The sequence below is a fragment of the Pipistrellus kuhlii genome, unplaced genomic scaffold (genome assembly GCF_014108245.1).
Source record: "Pipistrellus kuhlii isolate mPipKuh1 unplaced genomic scaffold, mPipKuh1.p scaffold_m20_p_17, whole genome shotgun sequence".
NCBI lineage: Eukaryota > Metazoa > Chordata > Mammalia > Chiroptera > Vespertilionidae > Pipistrellus > Pipistrellus kuhlii.
Window position 1 is genome coordinate 21,020,863 of NW_023425482.1, and position 17,440 is coordinate 21,038,302.

At 37.8% G+C, this 17,440-nt stretch overlaps 1 protein-coding gene across 2 annotated transcripts in view; it reads right to left on the reverse strand.

Moving 5' to 3' along the window:
* Positions 1-16,740, reverse strand: part of LRRC36 (leucine rich repeat containing 36) — a 36,498-nt gene extending 19,758 nt beyond the window's left edge. For both annotated transcript variants that reach the window (XM_045582789.1, XM_036440776.2), the window contains exons 1-5: positions 16,650-16,740; positions 10,778-10,905; positions 8,171-8,363; positions 7,290-7,386; positions 4,574-4,662 (exon numbers count right to left, since the gene is read on the reverse strand). In XM_045582789.1, the coding sequence (XP_045438745.1) occupies positions 4,574-4,662; positions 7,290-7,386; positions 8,171-8,363; positions 10,778-10,905; positions 16,650-16,719 (577 nt within the window). In that variant the 5' untranslated portion in view covers positions 16,720-16,740. The remainder of the gene's footprint in view (positions 1-4,573; positions 4,663-7,289; positions 7,387-8,170; positions 8,364-10,777; positions 10,906-16,649) is intronic.
* Between the last annotated feature and the right edge of the window lie 700 nt (positions 16,741-17,440).

Genomic DNA, 17,440 nt, shown 5'->3' on the forward strand with positions numbered 1-17,440 from the left:
CATATCTGTGGAAAGATACTAGGAGGGAAGTCACAAGATTGAGAGCTAGTTCTTGTGATCACTACTTGGAAACCACATGTACTTGGGCATATTGCTTAACCTCTCTGAATCTGTCACCTCACTTGTAAAACATTATGATAAAAACCTAACCTGCCTGTTTCTTAGGGTGAGGTGAAGTTAAAACAAGATAATGGGTATGAAATGGCTTCATAAATTATGAAAGGCTTAATAGAAATTAAAAAGGCAAATGTTATACATATTTCCCAAGTGTATAAACAAGTTGGACTTCATTAAAATGTTATATATCTAAAAACAATATCCACAGAGTAAAAAGTTATTTTCTATTTCCAGAAGATAAGTTATGAGGATTTATGAGAAAAGGAAAATTTTTTTGGGTTGAGCAATTTTAAAAGTTTCACTCAAAGGGATGGACTTTGAGTTGGGTCATAAAGGAAGGGTAGAATTAATATATATATATATATATATAATTTTTTTTAATTGATTTTAGAGAGGAAGGAAAAGGAAGAGATAGAAACATCAACAATGAGAGAGAACCATCTATTGGCTGCCTCCTGCATGTCCCACACTGGGGATAGAGCGTGCAACCTGGGCATGTGCCCTGACCAGGAATCAAACCGTAACCTCCTGTTTGATTCTCAACCACCAAGCCACATCGGCTGGGTGAAAGGGTAGAATGTTTACAACATTCCAAGCAGAAGGGACAGCATTAGTTAAGGGGCAGAGGATGGAGAAAGAACTATTTGAAGGAGGGGGAGTGGTTTGGTTTGATTGAAGCATTGGACATTGCAGTTGAGAAATAGATAAGGTTACAGGTTAGACTGGAGAGACAAACTGCAGCCAGAGTTTAGGGGAGGCTTGTATGTCAGACTAATGAGTCTTAATTTAGTAGGTGAGTGGGAGCCATGGAAGTTTTTGAGCAGGCAAATCTGAGTATCATAGCTGAGTTTTAAGGAAATTAATCTGGCAGGAATGTACAAAATACAATGAAGAAAGAAGAGACTGTGAGGCAGCATGGTATAATGGTTAAGAGGACTTGATGACAGATCAACCAGAGTTTGCATCTCAGATCTGCCACTTACTGTATAACTAGAGCAAGTTATTGCACCTCTTTGGTTCTCATTTTCCTCATCTGTAAAACAAGGATAATTAGCCGGAACGGGTTTAGCTCAGTGGATAGAGTGTCGGCCTGCGGACTAAAGGGTCCCGGGTTTGATTCCGGTCAAGGGCATGTACATTGGTTGCGGGCACATCCCCAGTGGGGGGCGTGCAGGAGGCAGCTGATCAATGTTTCTAGCTCTCTGTCCCTCTCTCTTCCTGTCTGTAAAAAAATCAATAAAATATATTTAAAAACAAACAAACAAAAAAACAAGGATAATTATAACCACCTTCAAGGTTGTTGTGAGGATTAAATGAGATAATGCACAGGGCCTGGCCCAGCATTTGCACTCACTCAGTAAATGATAGCTACTAAGCTTACTTGCTAAGAAACTATTTAAAAAGGGAAAGAAAAAATTATCAATTGTAGATCATACTATGAGCATTCAGCTAGGCTTTAGGGAAGAAAGCAAACATCAATTACTAAGGTACTGAGCCTGCCGTAATGGGAAAGTGATGATAACAGCTGGAGGAAGGGTTTTTTGTTTTTTTTTTTAACATGTTTAGCTTGAGGGACTGGAAAGTGACTCTAAGTATATATTGCTATTTGGTCAACAGAAATGGGGGACTGGTGCAGGGAGAGACTGATACAGTTTGTCAAAACTAGACCAATATATTTAAGAGTCATCTACACGGAGAAAATAAAGCGAACTGTGGAAATAGATCAGATCTATAAGGGCAAAAAGTAGAAAAGGAGTGTTTAAAGGCAGGCTAAATATGATTATTTTAGGAGTATGGGGAAAGGGAGAGGAACCTTCGAAAGAGACAAAGGTTATGTGGTTAGAAGTGTCAGATGAGGATCCAAGATAGTGGAGTTTCCCTCCCTTGTCTAAATGGTTGATGGGAAAGCACTGTTTTGAACAACTGAGCTAGTGAGAGCTTTTTTTTTTTTTTACAGAGAGGGAGGGAGAAGGATAGAGAGAAACATCAACCAGCTGCCTCCTGCCCACCCCCTACTGGGGATGTGCCCACAACCAAGGTACATGCGCCCGTGATCGGAATTGAACCTGGTACCTTTCATTCCGTAGACCATGCTCTATTCACTGAGCCAAACTGGTTTCGGCAAGAGCTATTTTTCAAAAAATGTTCTCCTAGCCTATGGCAGGACTATTAACATGGCATAACCACATTAGTCATATTGAATTACCAACAGTGCTTACAGGCAAAACTCTCCAGGGATCTAGCACAAACATAATTTTCAGTGGAAGCAAAACTCCTTAATACTTCAAACTAACAAAATAAATTTTTTAAAAAAATCCAGGCAACAGCTGGAGTTTCTAAGAACCTTTAGAAATGGCCATGTGTCTAGTAAAGCAGGTTGTTCTCAGCAGAGATTATATACTATAAAACATTTTAATTCATGGGGTGAATCTTTGTGTGTGCTAATGATGCAATATGACATAGGTGGAATTTAATTCAGTTCATATGAAAAGACCAATTATGCTTCAATGTATCTTTGTCTTTCTGGAAATGGATATATAAATACTTTCACCTAAAAAATGACAGGAAGGTAGTATACCAAATTAACTGGGATTCTCTTTAGGGAAAAGGTTTATGAGTGATTAAAATATTGTTCTCCATGCTTGTCAATATTTTTCAAAATTACTACAGTATAACCAATTCTGAAATATTTAAAATGAAATAAAGAAATGCATGATCCATGACTTACGTGCATTGAGACTTCCAAGAAAGGAAAATAAAAATATTTCACTATGGTTTATTTTATAATTAAATGCTATAAAAATGACTTGTCAATAAATGTGCACATGGATAGATAAGTCAGGAAAACAAAAGATTATATGTTACATGAAAACATGCTCAAAGTCACTAATTATCCGAGAGATGCAAATCAAAACAACAATGCGGTACCATCTCACACCTGTCAGAATGGCCAACATCAACAAATCAACAAACGACAAGTGTTGGCGAGGTTGTGGAGAAAAAGGAACCCTCGTGCACTGCTGGTGGGAATGCAGACTGGTGCAACCATTGTGGAGAACAGTGTGGAGTTTCCTCAAAAAACTGAAAATGGAACTCCCATTTGACCCAGTAATCCCACTCCTAGGAATATATCCCAAGAAACTAAAAACACCAATCAGAAAGGATATATGCACCCCTATGTTCATAGCAGCACAATCTACAATAGCTAGAATCTGGAAACAGCCTAGGTGCCCGTCAGCAGATGATTGGATCAAAAAACTATGGTACATCTACATAATGGAATACTATGCTGCCATAAAAAAGAAGGAATTCTCATCATTTACAGCAACCTGGATAGAACTAGAGAACATTATGCTGAGTGAAATAAGCCAGTCAATAAAAGAGAAATACCACATGGCCTCACTCATTTATGGACATTAAAAAACATTATAAACTGACAAACCAAAAGATAGATATAAAGACAGTAAAGCAACAAGCAGACTGTAAAATTACACCAGGGAGAGTAGGGAGATCTGGGGGAGATAAGAGATCAACCGAAGGACTTGTATACATGCATATAAGTACAACTAATGGACACAAAACTCTGGGGAGGGAGGGTATGTGGGAGGGGCAATGTTAAAATATGTACACAGATAATAATTTAATAAATAAAAAAATTAAAAAAAATAAAATATAAATATAAAAAACCAAACAAACAAAAAAGATTATATGTTACAAAGTGAAAACCCTTACTACCTAAACTACACAGTCAATCTACTACAGTTATTGTTGAAATTTTAGGGTTGATTTTTAGAGTTTGGGTATAATTCCATAGATCCTTCAGAGGCAGAAAGGCCTCAACATAGAAGAAAGTTTTCTCAAGTAAAAGGTCATCTAATGAGTGCCAGGTTAATCCACAAGGATCCACTGCATGCAATTTCTCCAGTGGAAAGTTTTCTCCTAGTCTGTGGCACTATCATTTATGTGGCATAACCACTTTAGTCATATTAGATTATCAACAATGCTTACAGGAACACTCCCGAGGAACACAGCACAAACACAGGAGATTCTGCAGTGCAAAGGCTCAAGTGGAAAAGCCCAGAAGGCCCAGAGAGTGAGCTGCATTGATGCAGATGAGTCATGGGTTTCTGGCTAATGAATCAATCACCTTGGCAATGCCAAGGGGCCCATGAGGATCGGCAATGCAATTTTTAGGATGTACTAATGATGTAAAGTGATAAAAGTGAAACTGAACTCTGAGTGCAGCTCAGGCTTTAATGGGTTCTGGCTTAGGCCTGCTCAATAAATAGGGTCCTTCTGGCAGTGAGAGGAAGGAGGAAAACAAACAGTAAATCTTATATTTGCTTCAAATCCATGTTATTTCTCAACTGTTTTGTCTTCATTTTACCCAAGATTGGCCACAAATGCCAAAACAACTAATGTTTTAATCATTTGTGATGAGAGAGAGAAAGCTTACCAGTTTCAATCCTATTATCAACATCAGCACTGATTTTTGATGTAGAACTCTCATCTGTCACACAGTTTTTCATGGTCTTCTCTCTAGAGCTGCCATGTAGAATAATTTATTTAAGACTGAGATCACCAATAAATGCTATTTAAGAAATACTAATTCGTGATTTCATTAAAAAATATTTTTGTTGTTGTTAATCCTCACCCAAGAATACTGTTCTATTGATTTTTAGAGAGAGTGGGAGGGAGGGGGAGAGACAGAGAAAGAGAAACATCCATGTGAGAGAGAGATACATCAATTGGCCAGGGAGAGATCAAGCCTGCAACCCAGGCATGTGCCCTTAACCAGAATTGAACTTGGGACCCTTCAGTCTGCAGGCCAGTACACTATCCATTGAGCCAGTGATCTCATTTTTTAAATGCTCTAGAACATATTAATTTCACAAAATTTTAGTGAAAACTGTTTTTTAAAGTCATATTTTTACTGGGAACATGATAGAAAAGGACACTTAAGCTCAGCCTTTAAAGTATGAAAGCCAGAAAATTCAGAACTTGGGCATTCTGTCTTCTTGATACAGACTTAGGTCTGAATGATTTTGAGGAAATAAAATATTTTCTTTGGAATTAAAAACTCAAAGCACAGAAAGGAAGGTTTTGCTGCCAAGAATTATAATAGAGACAAAAGCCATTAATTAGAAAAACAGACATGAAAGGCAAGTAAGTGTTTGCACTTCACTGACATACTAAGTTAAATTGAGAAGTACAGTAAGCAGACAACCTAGACCATGAGCCAGGCACTTTATATCCACTGTTTAATTTAATCATAAAAGCTCTCCTATGATCTATTATCCCCATTTTATGGGTTCAGGGAACTGAGACTCAGGCTTAAATATTTTTTTACCAAAGGTTGGAAAGCTTGTAAGATAATATTTAGTAACATTTTACCTCTGGTTTTGCAATCATTACGTATATGGTAACTAAACAGAAATAGTACGGCACTAATTATTTGCCTTAGTAGAAAGTTTATTCTGTTGTACATTAATTCACCTCTGTATTTCTATAGGAAGCAGGGTTTCCCAAGGCATATATAATCGGAATTACTTTACAAAATACATATGTACAAATAAATTTAAAAGAAATATTCCATTGCTTTCTACTGCCGGGTAAATTTTACTTTATATAAATTAAGCTCGATAAACCTGACTTTAAAAATAGAGAACTAGCCCTGGCCAGAGCAGCTTGAATGGCTGGAGGGTCATCCTACACACCAATGGGTCACAGGTTTTCTTTCTGGTCAGGGCACATTCCTTGGTGGCAGGGTCATTTCTGGGTCGGGGTATGTATGGGAGGCAACCGATTGATCTTTCTCTCTCTTCCTCTCTCTCTCTCTCTCTCTCTCTCTCTCTCTCTCTCTCTCTCTCTCAAAATCAATAAAAATATATCCTTGGTGAGGAATAAAATAAAAATAGGGAACTAAAAAAATGGAAATACTATAAAATAAATATATTTTTATTATTAATTTTATGATTATGTAACATATACTATTATCTATTATTATTTTATAAAAAAACACACACATACATATACCTAAAACTAAAAGTATATTTACCATAATTAGTGTTTATTTCTGAGTAGTGGGATTATGAGTTACCATCTTATTATTTGTGTTTTTTGTGAACTTTCCAAATTTTCAGTAATATGCATGTATTACTTTTATATTAAGAAATACTAATATTTATAGACATAGATGTCTAGAAGGATATATACCAAACAATGCTAGTCGTTAACTTTTGTAGAACATGGAGTGAGTTTGACTTTTCTCATTGTACTTTTCTATATTATTTAAATTGTTTGTATTTAACTTCTATTTCTCAAAAATTGTAAAGCCTGCCCTACCCAGTTTGGCTCAGAGGTAGAGCATTGGCCCACAGATTGAGGGGTTGAGGGTTCAATTCCAGTCAAAGGAAAGTACCTCATACCTTGGTTACAGGCTCAATCCCCAGTCCCAGTTAGGGCATGTGTGGGAGGCAATCAATTAATTTGTCTCTCTCATATCAACATTTTTTTTCTCTCTCTCTCCCTAAAAATCACTGGGTGTATGTGTGTATGTGTGTGTATCCTCAGGTGAATATTAACAAAAAATAAAAATAATTGATAAGCCACTTTTTAAAAAAGCATGGGCTTTGGAGCAGAAGATATAATACCTTATTTTGATAGGCTTTTAGTAACCAAGAGTAGAAATTCTACCATTCAGCTACTTGAGAGCTTCAAAGTCTATTTACTTTTGGTTTTGTAGAGAAATGCTTCCTTTATTATCCTTTAACAAATTTATCTCTAACAACCCTGCCCATGGTAACATAATGCTCCTAATTCAATAGAAAAATCCATATAATGTTCATAACTCTACCAAGAAAGGGTTTGTAAGCATTTGTGGGGATGGTAAGTTATCTCACAGTATCTCTATAAGATTTGAAAACAACTTTAGAGAATTTACAACAATTATATTCAAAACAGACCCAATAGTTTAAGAAAGCATAAATGTTCCCCACTGAGGCCCAGATTCTCATTTCAGATAAATCTCATTATGTTAATAGATACTTTTATTCCTGATCTGAGGATTCTTACAACTTAAAGATTTCTGCTAGAAAATGAAAGCTAAACAGGAATTCACTATTCCTTATGTCCAGAACAAACTAAAAAAATATTTTTGTAAGGAATCTTACCTTTTTTCCACCTCTAAAAGAAAATTTTCACTGTTGCCCAGCTGACTAAAATGCAGCTTGGCAGCTTTTCTCTCACTTTCTCGTACGGCTCGGTCATCTAGAGGCAAAAACCGTGATCTAAACATGTTTCTTTTTTGGAATATATAGTAATGAGTCAAAAAATCTTATTCAAAAAATAAAAACTAAAAACCAGTTCTATCTTTTGTTAGAGACAGGTCACAAAACAATGCCATTATGTTGTCACTGGGGCAAGTAGTAACTCAGGGAGATTGCAACGGATACCATAGCAACAACTGCCACAGAGGTGTAACTAGCCCTGCAGGAAAGTAGAGCTTGGGACGCAAACAGCCCAAATGGCCCAATCTTAAAACTGCAAGTTACACCATTTATAAAGACTTCACTTCATTTCTCTATAATAACTTTCCCAGGAACATGTGAAATCAAAATTTATATCAATAAACGTATACTCAGCGGTAACATTATAAATAAATACAGACTAGCTCATTTGAAAGAATATTTATTGTTCCTTGCCATCTAAGCCCCAAAGAGTTATATTCATTTTCTATTGCTAATACGGTTGCAAACTTGGGAGCACCTGGAAAAATAAATCTCAATCTGGAAATTTTTTGTTGGGGAGGAAGTAGTGGTGAAACCATCAACTGAAGAAAACTAAAGCTGGAAGTAACTGATAAAATCATATATTGTCATTCAATAAACAATAAAAGGACTTGTTATACATCCTGCCAACAAAAGTTGCATAAATATTGACTAATAAATAAATATATCCTGCCAGTGCACACTCTGGGCCAACATCCAAAAAGTTAAGAGGCAGCTGGTTTAAATAAGATTCTGGGGCAAAGAACAGGGGAGGAGGGTCTCACCCAATTTCTCCAGAGTTTGTAGCGTGTATACAGCAAAGAGCCTATAATCTGTATCTTTCCTGACAACGGGATTGAGTCTCAAGTCAAGTTCTTTGAGGAAGGATAAAGGCTGTAGGCGAGATACCTCCACTAATGACGGAATGTTGTTATAATATAAATTCAGGTCTTGGAGTGAACATAAATACTGGATGCCCTGCAAGGAAAAGACCACATTATAAAACTGCATATTGATAAGGACTAGGAATCTCACAAATAAAGGTGGAATATATCTATTACTTTCCATCCTTAAACATGTAACCCGAGTCAACAATGAGACCAGAAACATCTCAATTTACAAGAGGAAGGCAAGTAGGCAAAAGAGATGGTTCTAGAAGAGGACAGTTGGAAAAGAAAACAATGCTATCTATAGGTCTAGACTAGTCTGGAACCCCTTTTGTCCTTGTCTCCCCTTTCAGAATTACTGCCGCACACAAGCAAGTTCTTCCTTCTTCCGTTCTCTTCCTGGAGTTAGCAACCCCACCTCTCGATTTATCTGGCAACAATAGAATCAGGACAAGAAACTTAAAAGGAAAAGCCACAATCTTCCTCCTTCGCTGATACTTACTACTGAAAATATCTGCTTAATGTTCAGTTATTTGACTAGTTTGCTGCTTTTGCCCAACACTAAATTTCAGGATAATACCTGAAAACATGGACATATATAATAATAAAAGCATAATATGCAAATCTACCAAATAGCCGAACAGCGGAATGACCGTCCGGATGACCTTCCTGTAGTAGCCGGGCTGCGAGGGCCGAGACAGCTGGGGCTGCAAAGGCCTCCTCTTGCATGAATTTCATGCATTGGACCTCTAGTATATGTACAATCACATGCTTTTAGTAATAAAAATGCTTACCATAAAAGGAAATGTATTTCAGAAAGGCAAAGTTATTTTCTACCATGTATTTATAATATTTTTGTTCTTCTCTTCACTTTAAAATTACCTTTTTCTCATTGCAGGAAATATAGAAAACTCAAAGATATGTACAAAACATTTCCAAAAAGAAGCCTGTTTACACTTTGTCGCATTTTTTTCTGGCTTTTTCAATTCCATTAACTTTTATATTGTGAAAGGGTCAGTGACTAGAATAGTTATTGATGCCTTTGGCCCACTCTGAGGGACTACACCTTAGGACTGTCTTTAAGTGTGTCTAATGCCCTGGCTCAAGTAATCTTTTAATGTATCTCAGCATAAAAGTCAAGGAAATTACTTCTCTCATTTTTACTAGTTGGCATGAATTCATATATTCTCCAAAGTTATGGTAGAAATAATCACAAAACATATCTCCCCTGGGAAAACTAAGTAAAATGATTCATAGTTCATAGAAATTAATATACGAAAATAAATTAGATACAAAAGACTATAGGGAACTAACATTTACTAAGTGCTTCCAGTTGAAGCGCTATATCAATAGTCTTATATATGCTACATATAATTACATGCTAATTTAATCAATCTTCAAAATAGTTTTATGTCCATTTACAAAAGTGAAAAAAGAGATTATAAAAACAAACTACAGCAAGGTTTACTTTTTTTTTTTTAGCTTAAAAAAAAAAAACATGTGAAAAGAAAAGACTTAAGTAACTCTGTACTAATATTTTCTGAATTTGGTGGGCTAAATATAAATGGCTGCTACCAAATAGGCTAAAGCCCTAGGTCAACTTGGATTTTCGGCTTTTACAGTCCTAGTTGGAAATTGGATCTTCCTTGGACTTTCTCTTTTTTATGGCCCTTAGTTTTAGACCTTGACATTGGGTCTGGTTTCTATTATTGAACAAATATCCCCTAGGATGTGAAAAATTGGCAGAATAATCCAGGAGATTGTGAACTAATCCTATCTAGCATCTGAGAGTCTTTCGTCTTCTTTAATCTTGTAGAGAAGAGCTTTATTACAACAGGTACACAGCTGGGCAAAATGGGAACATGTGGAAGAAACACCACTTGGAGGTCTACCTCAAAGAAAACGAAACTTCCATCTCTGTGTGTGCATGCTTATGACTGTAGAACTCATTTTGAGTGTTTACTAATCTTCACACTCTGCTCATGCCTCCCCTACCCACACTTCCCTGCACTGCCCTCTGCTCCACCATTCCCTGACTTGGAAATTTTTGTTTTCAAGACCACCATTTCCTCTTCCTCCTTGAAGAAACTCACATGTGTGTTCCATGTACCAAAATCATCAGAAACCCCTGGGGTATGTCCTGAGCCCAGGTCAGACCTACTATCTCAGAATCTCTCTCGAAGGAAGGACTAAGAATCTGTAATTTTATAGGCACTCTTCATAAATTTTGTATACACTTTAAAATGTGTACTATTGCTCTAGGATATAATAATTTAATTTGGTTTCCCCTGAGTATAAAAGAAAACTTTCCCAATATTTTATAATAAAATTTTTTTCAAACATAGAACTAAGTTGAAAGAGGTTTACAGTGAATAATAAAATTTAGTTTGGAAACATTTAAAAGGAAGATCAAATATTTTTCTGACATTATCTATCTATCTTTTCCTATCAAAAAAAAAATAATAAATTGGGCTGAACTGACTTATCAGAGAATACAGAACTTACCTTCAGGCTAGTGATCAAATTTCTTGATAAATCTAAGGATCGGAGGTTTTTAAAATTTCTGAAGGCATCACCAATGGAGTGGATCTTTCCAGCATAAGATCCCTGCAATGAAAGAGACTCCACCAATTCTGAAAAGAGACCATCAGTAGATATATTATGCTCTCTGCTTGGATCAATAGTAGAGTCAGTGAAAATAGGACTTCCTTCCTCCCATATCCCATCTGTGAAGGGTCCTATATCCAACGCTCATAAGAAGATTGGATCTTTCTTTTAAAAGCAGCAATACAGTATAATACAGTCATTAAAAACCTTGTTTTTACAAAACCCTTGTTTTTTTTTCTTTTCTTTTTCTAATTACTCTGTGGATATAGTAAAAGCCTCTAAAAGTTCTCAAAACACAATTTAAAAAGAAATTCAGAAATCCCATTGTTAGGATTCAGCCATGTAGATAATACAGCATTTTTCAAGGCATATAATATATACCACAAGGATGTCAACTGCAGAAAGGTTAGGGTAGTTGGAAAAATAAAGAAAATTAAAATCATCAAAGGGTCTAACAGCAGAAGAATAGAGCTAGATGTTCTAAATAACAGTACATTGATATAATGGACAATGGACTAGATCTGTGACCTTGTGCAAAGTCATTACACTTCTCTGTGCATTAGTTTACTCATCTGTAAAATAAAATAAAAACAGTACTTGTTCATAAGATGTTGTAGGATTAGAACAGTATCAGACACATGGTGAGTGCAGATGATTGGACCCAAAAACTATGGTACATCTACACAATGGAATACTATGCTGCCATAAAGAAGAAGGAATTCTCATCATTTGCAGCAACCTGGATGGAATTGGAGAACATCATGCTGAGTGAAATAAGCCAATCAATGAAAGAGAAACACCACATGACCTCACTCATTTGTGGATAATAAAGAGCATTATAAACTGATGAACCAAAAGATAGATATAGAGACAGTAAAGCAACAAGCAGATTGTCAAATTACAGCGGGGAGGGGAGGAGGATCTGGGGGAGATAATAGATCAACCGAAGGACTTGTATACATGCATATAAGTACAACCAATGGACATAAAACTATGGGGAGGGAGGGGATATGGGGGAGGGAGGGAGGGGGGCAAAAAAAAAATCATTAAAATATGTAAAAAAAATAAATAAATAAATTAAAAAAAAAGAGAGAGAAAATGATATAAGAAAAAATCTAAAAAAAAAAAAAAAAAAAAAAAAAAAGAAAGGGCAGGGTGGGGCGAGGATGAGCTCCCAACTCCGCCCCGCAGGGCGGAGTTATCCCTAGCCCTCACCCAACCAATCAGGGTTAGCCGAGGCAGTGACATCACCACCGACCGGAGTAAAACCCCTGGGTTGGGCGAAATTCGCTCTCTCTTCCGCCATGCTGTTGGCGTGAGTGGGAGGAGCCCATGCTAGCATGGAACAGGCTCTTTTGTTTATTGCATCAGACTCGGCTCCCTGGTGGTCCTTGGGGATCACGAAGTCTGGGCGTAACACTATATATGTGTGTTAATTGTTGTTATGCAGTTATTAAAAAGAATGAGGTGTATTTATAGATGCTCATATGGAAAGATCTCCAAGACATTGAGAGAAAAGTGTGTGTGTGTGTAACTACATTTTAAAGGTGTTAAAGAGCTGGAGCAGTCTGGGACCTATAAATTCTAGAAAGTAATAAACTGAAGCTCCCTTTTAAGACAATATCTATCCCAGGGAGAAATTAATGGGAGTAGAATTCACATTGAATGGGACAGAGAGCCAGGTTCAAATGAAAAAGAAAACTAGATACAAGTGTGGAAAGGAAGCAAAGATAGAGGATTTCAGGAAGCATAAAGTGCTTTTTTTTTTTTTTAGTGCTTTGTGAACACAGCAGAAAGTATTTCCAAAACCTTAAAAATAGAAAAGCTATTCTCATCCAAGTGTACAGAAAAACTTACTTCACTTAAACAAGAAGCCATAAAAAAGAATGATGGTCAAGTTGTATATGAGGTTATTAAAAGAAAAAAAGAACATAATACCATCCCTAAAGAATGAAAGCACTCCAGAAAGTAACATCCAAAAAAACAAATGAAACCTGTAAGTTAATATCTTAAAATAAGCTAAAAGATATTGTGACAAAATATAGGAGTTCTCAAAGTGTGATTCTCTCTCATCATTGATGTTTATACTTCTTTCCTCTCTGAAGTCAATAAAAATATATTTTTAAAAAAACTATAGGGACCTTATATCAAAGCAGTAGCATCAAACTTCATTCATAGTTATTGTATTCTCTTTTTTTTATTCAAAATGCTTTATTTTTAGAACCACCATAGTAAATACATACAATATAAAAATATATGTCAACATATGTATGTATGTGAAATAGTCTTCTATTTATATTTTGTTAAGGGTTTCTATTGTTGCTTAATTTTAAATCTGGAGTAAATTTTAAATTTTAACATGTCTTATTAGCGTCTATTAAGATGATCCTGACTTTTCTCATTTGACCTATTAATATTATATAGTAGATTAAAAAGAACTGAAATATTCTTAGAGTATACCATGATAAGATGAGTCACTGTATTCTTCACCATCATATGTTTGCAGTTATACACTTAAGAAGCCAGTTACACACTTAAGGATTCCCTCTCTCTTTCCCTCTCCCTTCTTCTCTGAAATCAATAAAAATATATTTTAAAAAGAAGGCCCTTGAAAAAGCAGTAAAAATTATTAGTTTTATTATAACTTGACCCCTGAGTACATGCCTTTTTTGTATTGTGTGCTAACTGGGAAGTATGCATGAAGTACTTCTGCCTCATACTAATACATGGTGGGTATCTTAAGGAAAAACACTTGTGTAAATTTTGAGATGCCAACTGAATCAGTCACTTTTTTTATGGAACACCATTTTTACTTGAAAAAAACAAAACCTGACAAATTATGGTTAGTCAGACCTAATTATCTGAACTGCCATTTGACCCAGTGATCCTACTTCTAAGAATATATCCTAAGAAACCTGAAACACCAATCAGAAAGAATATATGCATCCCTATGTTCATAGCAGTGCTGTTTATAATAGCTAAGCTCTGGAAACAGCCCAAGTGCCCATAAGTAGATGAGCATAAAAGATGTGGTACATTTATAAAGTGGAATACTAGGCAGCTGTAAAAAAGGACGTCTTACCCTTTGAGACAGCATGGAGTGACCTGGAGAGTATTATACTAAGCGAAATAAGCCATCAGAGAAAGACACGAATCACATGAACTCACTTATTTGTGGAATCTAATGAACAAAATAAACTGATGAACAAAATAGATCCAGAGACATAGAAGCATAGGAACAGACTGTCGAATCTCAGAGGAAAGGCAGAGCTGGGTGGGTAGGTGGAAAGAGATCAAACAAAGAACTTATATGCATATATGCATAACCCATGGACACAGACAATAGGGTGGAAACTGGCTATCAGAATAAAATATACAATTATGTCATATCATATCATACATCACATATAAAGACAAACTCTATATAGATTAGGCTTAATATGAAAAAACAAAACTGTATAATTTTTATAAAATACAGGAGCCTATTACACCAGTATAGGGAAAAACTTCATAAATAAGACACAAAAAGCAAAAATCATAAGGAAAAATTAAACCTGACTACCTTAAAATAAAAATGTTCTGCATGCAAAGATTAACGTAAATGTTTACTGGAATTTCTTAGTACAGAGAAATTTAACAAAGAAAACAAGCAAACAAAAAAGCCTCCAATTTCACCATCAAGATTATTTCTTTGGACCTTAAAAATAAAGTAACACTTATTATACACCCAGAAAATTTCAACAGTAAAGTACAGAATAAAAGTGAAAATATTTCTCCCCAAAGATAACCTGTGATTTTTTTACAGAAGAGCTGTATGATGCATATAACAGCACATTCATTTAACTGAAAAACATCCGTGTTTTATTGGTAAATAAAATAGTGAATTGCCAAATAATAAATACACTCTTATTCCCTTTTTTTTTTTTTAAGATACTTATGTGTATATGTTTCTATAAGCAACTGGAACAGTATGGAAGGAGGGAGAGCAAAGAACATTCTTTTGTTTTAAACACTTCTGTATTGTTTGAATTTTTAGAATGAGTACAATTTTGTTATTCAAATGTCTTGTTATAAAAATAAGCAAGCAGGGGGGGCATTGGTATATGTACAAAAATAATAATTTAATAAAAAATATTATAAAAAAAATAAGCAAGCAAACAAAAACAAGCAAAAAAATCTGCCATATTTTTCTCTAGCTGGAGTATAGAAGGGGTATGTGCCCCCCTCCATCAAATTGAATATTATTTTTTAAAGGCAGGAAAGGTGTAAAACTGTGTAAGCCAATAAAGCTTTTCATACCTAACTTATAAAATGAGGACATTCAAAGTAGTTTGGAAAAGAAAAAAATAAATCTGAAACACCTGCATCTATTTTTTCAAAAACAAACGATTATCTTTGGGTCAGGGTGGGAGGAAGTTTCAAGAGGAAGGAAAAATTAATATCCTCTTTATTCACTCATGTAATGTTTGACTATTACTAACATGCACTAATTTTGATAAATTTTAAATAGTAATTTTTATCCTGATGGGCGTGGCTCAGTGGTTGAGCATTGATCTATGAATCAGGAAGTCACGGTTAGATTCCCAGTCAGGGCACATGCCCAGGTGGCGGGTTGACCTCTAGTGGGGGGCGTGCAAGAGACCACCAATCAATGGCTTTCTCTCATCACTGATGTTTCTCTCTCTCTCCCCTTCCCTTCTTCTCTGAAATCAATTTTTATAAATAGTAATTTTTAAATAAAATAAAACCAAGTTACTTCATATCCCACAAATAAAAAGTACTAGAAACAAAAACAAAAACAAAAAAAAAGCCAACTTTGTGTTCCGATTAGAGCACAGGCTCTGGGATCAGAGTCCTGGCTTAATAAACCCTGGCTGCATCCCTTGGGGCTCTGGGACTTTGGAGTTCGCGCCCAGATCTAAACCTAATTCTGTAAAATGGGAACAATAACAGTGTCCACTTCAGAAGCTCTTTGGGGGATGAAATAACGCAAGGAAAGTATTAACACAGGGCTTGGCATTAATAATATATTTAGAAAGGGTAAAAGTTGAATTAGAAATGCTGCTAACTTTCCCAACATTTCCATCCGGAAATGTTGCAACCTGTGTGAGTCAGACCTCAGGGCAAAGGTCAGGTCAGGAGTCACTCAACCAGGGCTACCTCTAGGTCAGTGCTTCCCAAACCTCTGTAGTTTAACAACGCCACCAGGTGATCCTCATCATGAGAGAAGTTTGGGAAACACTGCTCTGGGTGGACCAAGTCAGGGCTGGGGCCTTGACCTAAGTGCGGAGGGATTTAATGCTGTTCCTTTCACATCCGGGCCCTTTCTGGGTCTCTTAAAAGGAAGCTACGCATCCAGATGGGTCCAAGAAATGGCCAAATTCTGAAGGCAGAGAGTGGACGAAGAGCACTTCACCCCAACCACCTGCCCTTCGTGCCTCCTCATAGCACCCCGGCCTCAAACGCCCTCCTCAGCACCTTCCTTTTCCCGCCAACAACATCCCTCTGGAGACCCCGTTCCCTTCCACTCAGACACAGTCCAGTTCTGAGTTCCGGCCGCAATGTCGAGTTCATCTTGTGTCTCTGCTCCTCAATTCCTCGCCCTGCGGCCCAGACTCCCCGGTGACTTCAGTTCCTTCAAAAACCCCCTCCTCCGCCTCTGGGCCCGGGCCTCCACCGCCCCCTCACCCCCGCGTCTACCTCAGGTTCCCTGACTCCGCCTCAGTTTCCTCCCTCAGCCTCAGACCCCAGGCTCCCGGCCCGGCCCTACCCGGGTGCTCCAGGTTCAGCGCCCCCAGGCGGCAGATGCCCTCCTCGTCCAGGTCCCACTGCTCCGCCATCCCCGCCCGCCCGCCGGGCCGTTCCGGTCCTCTCGGCTCACCTGTCGCCGCCCTCGCGCCTGCCCGGCGCGCGCCAGGCCCCGCCCAGCGTATTGGGCCCCGCCCCTCCTCCAAGCCCCGCCCCTTACCGCCAGGTCCCGCCCAGCGTATTAGGCCCCCGCCCCTTACCGCCAGGCCCCGCCCCTCCCGCTCGTCTGGGGGCCGTTATTGCCAGGGTCACGCGCCCGCCCACCCGCCTGCTGCAGGAGTGCGGACCATGGTATGGAGCCCACTCTGGTGCGAGCACCAAATCCATTAAAACGGCGAATTTGGGGGCGGTGTGGTGGAGGATAGGGTTGGTTACTGGCTCTGGGACATGCTGGGGGGGATATGGCCCCAGCTTGGAAGGGTTTGGGTGCTGGGTCTGAGAAATTGGAAGGATGCTCAAGTGTTCCAGCTTGGAGGATTTGGGGGACTCCAGGTCTGATGAGTGGGAGTGTGCTTCTTGACTGGGGTGAAGGTCTTTACACCTCAGCGCTTGTGGATGTGGACTGTGAGGCTAGGCGGTGGGTGGGCAGGTAAGCAGGTGGGGGCGAGGGGAGGAGGGGATTTAGATCTGAAGTATTGGGAAGCAGCCCTCGGAGTCTTGGTGGGAAACATTGGGGAACTTGGCTCTGAAAAGTTAGAGCATGCGGTGGTTCTAACTCTAGAAATTGATTTGGGGGAGAGGGATCAGTGTGGA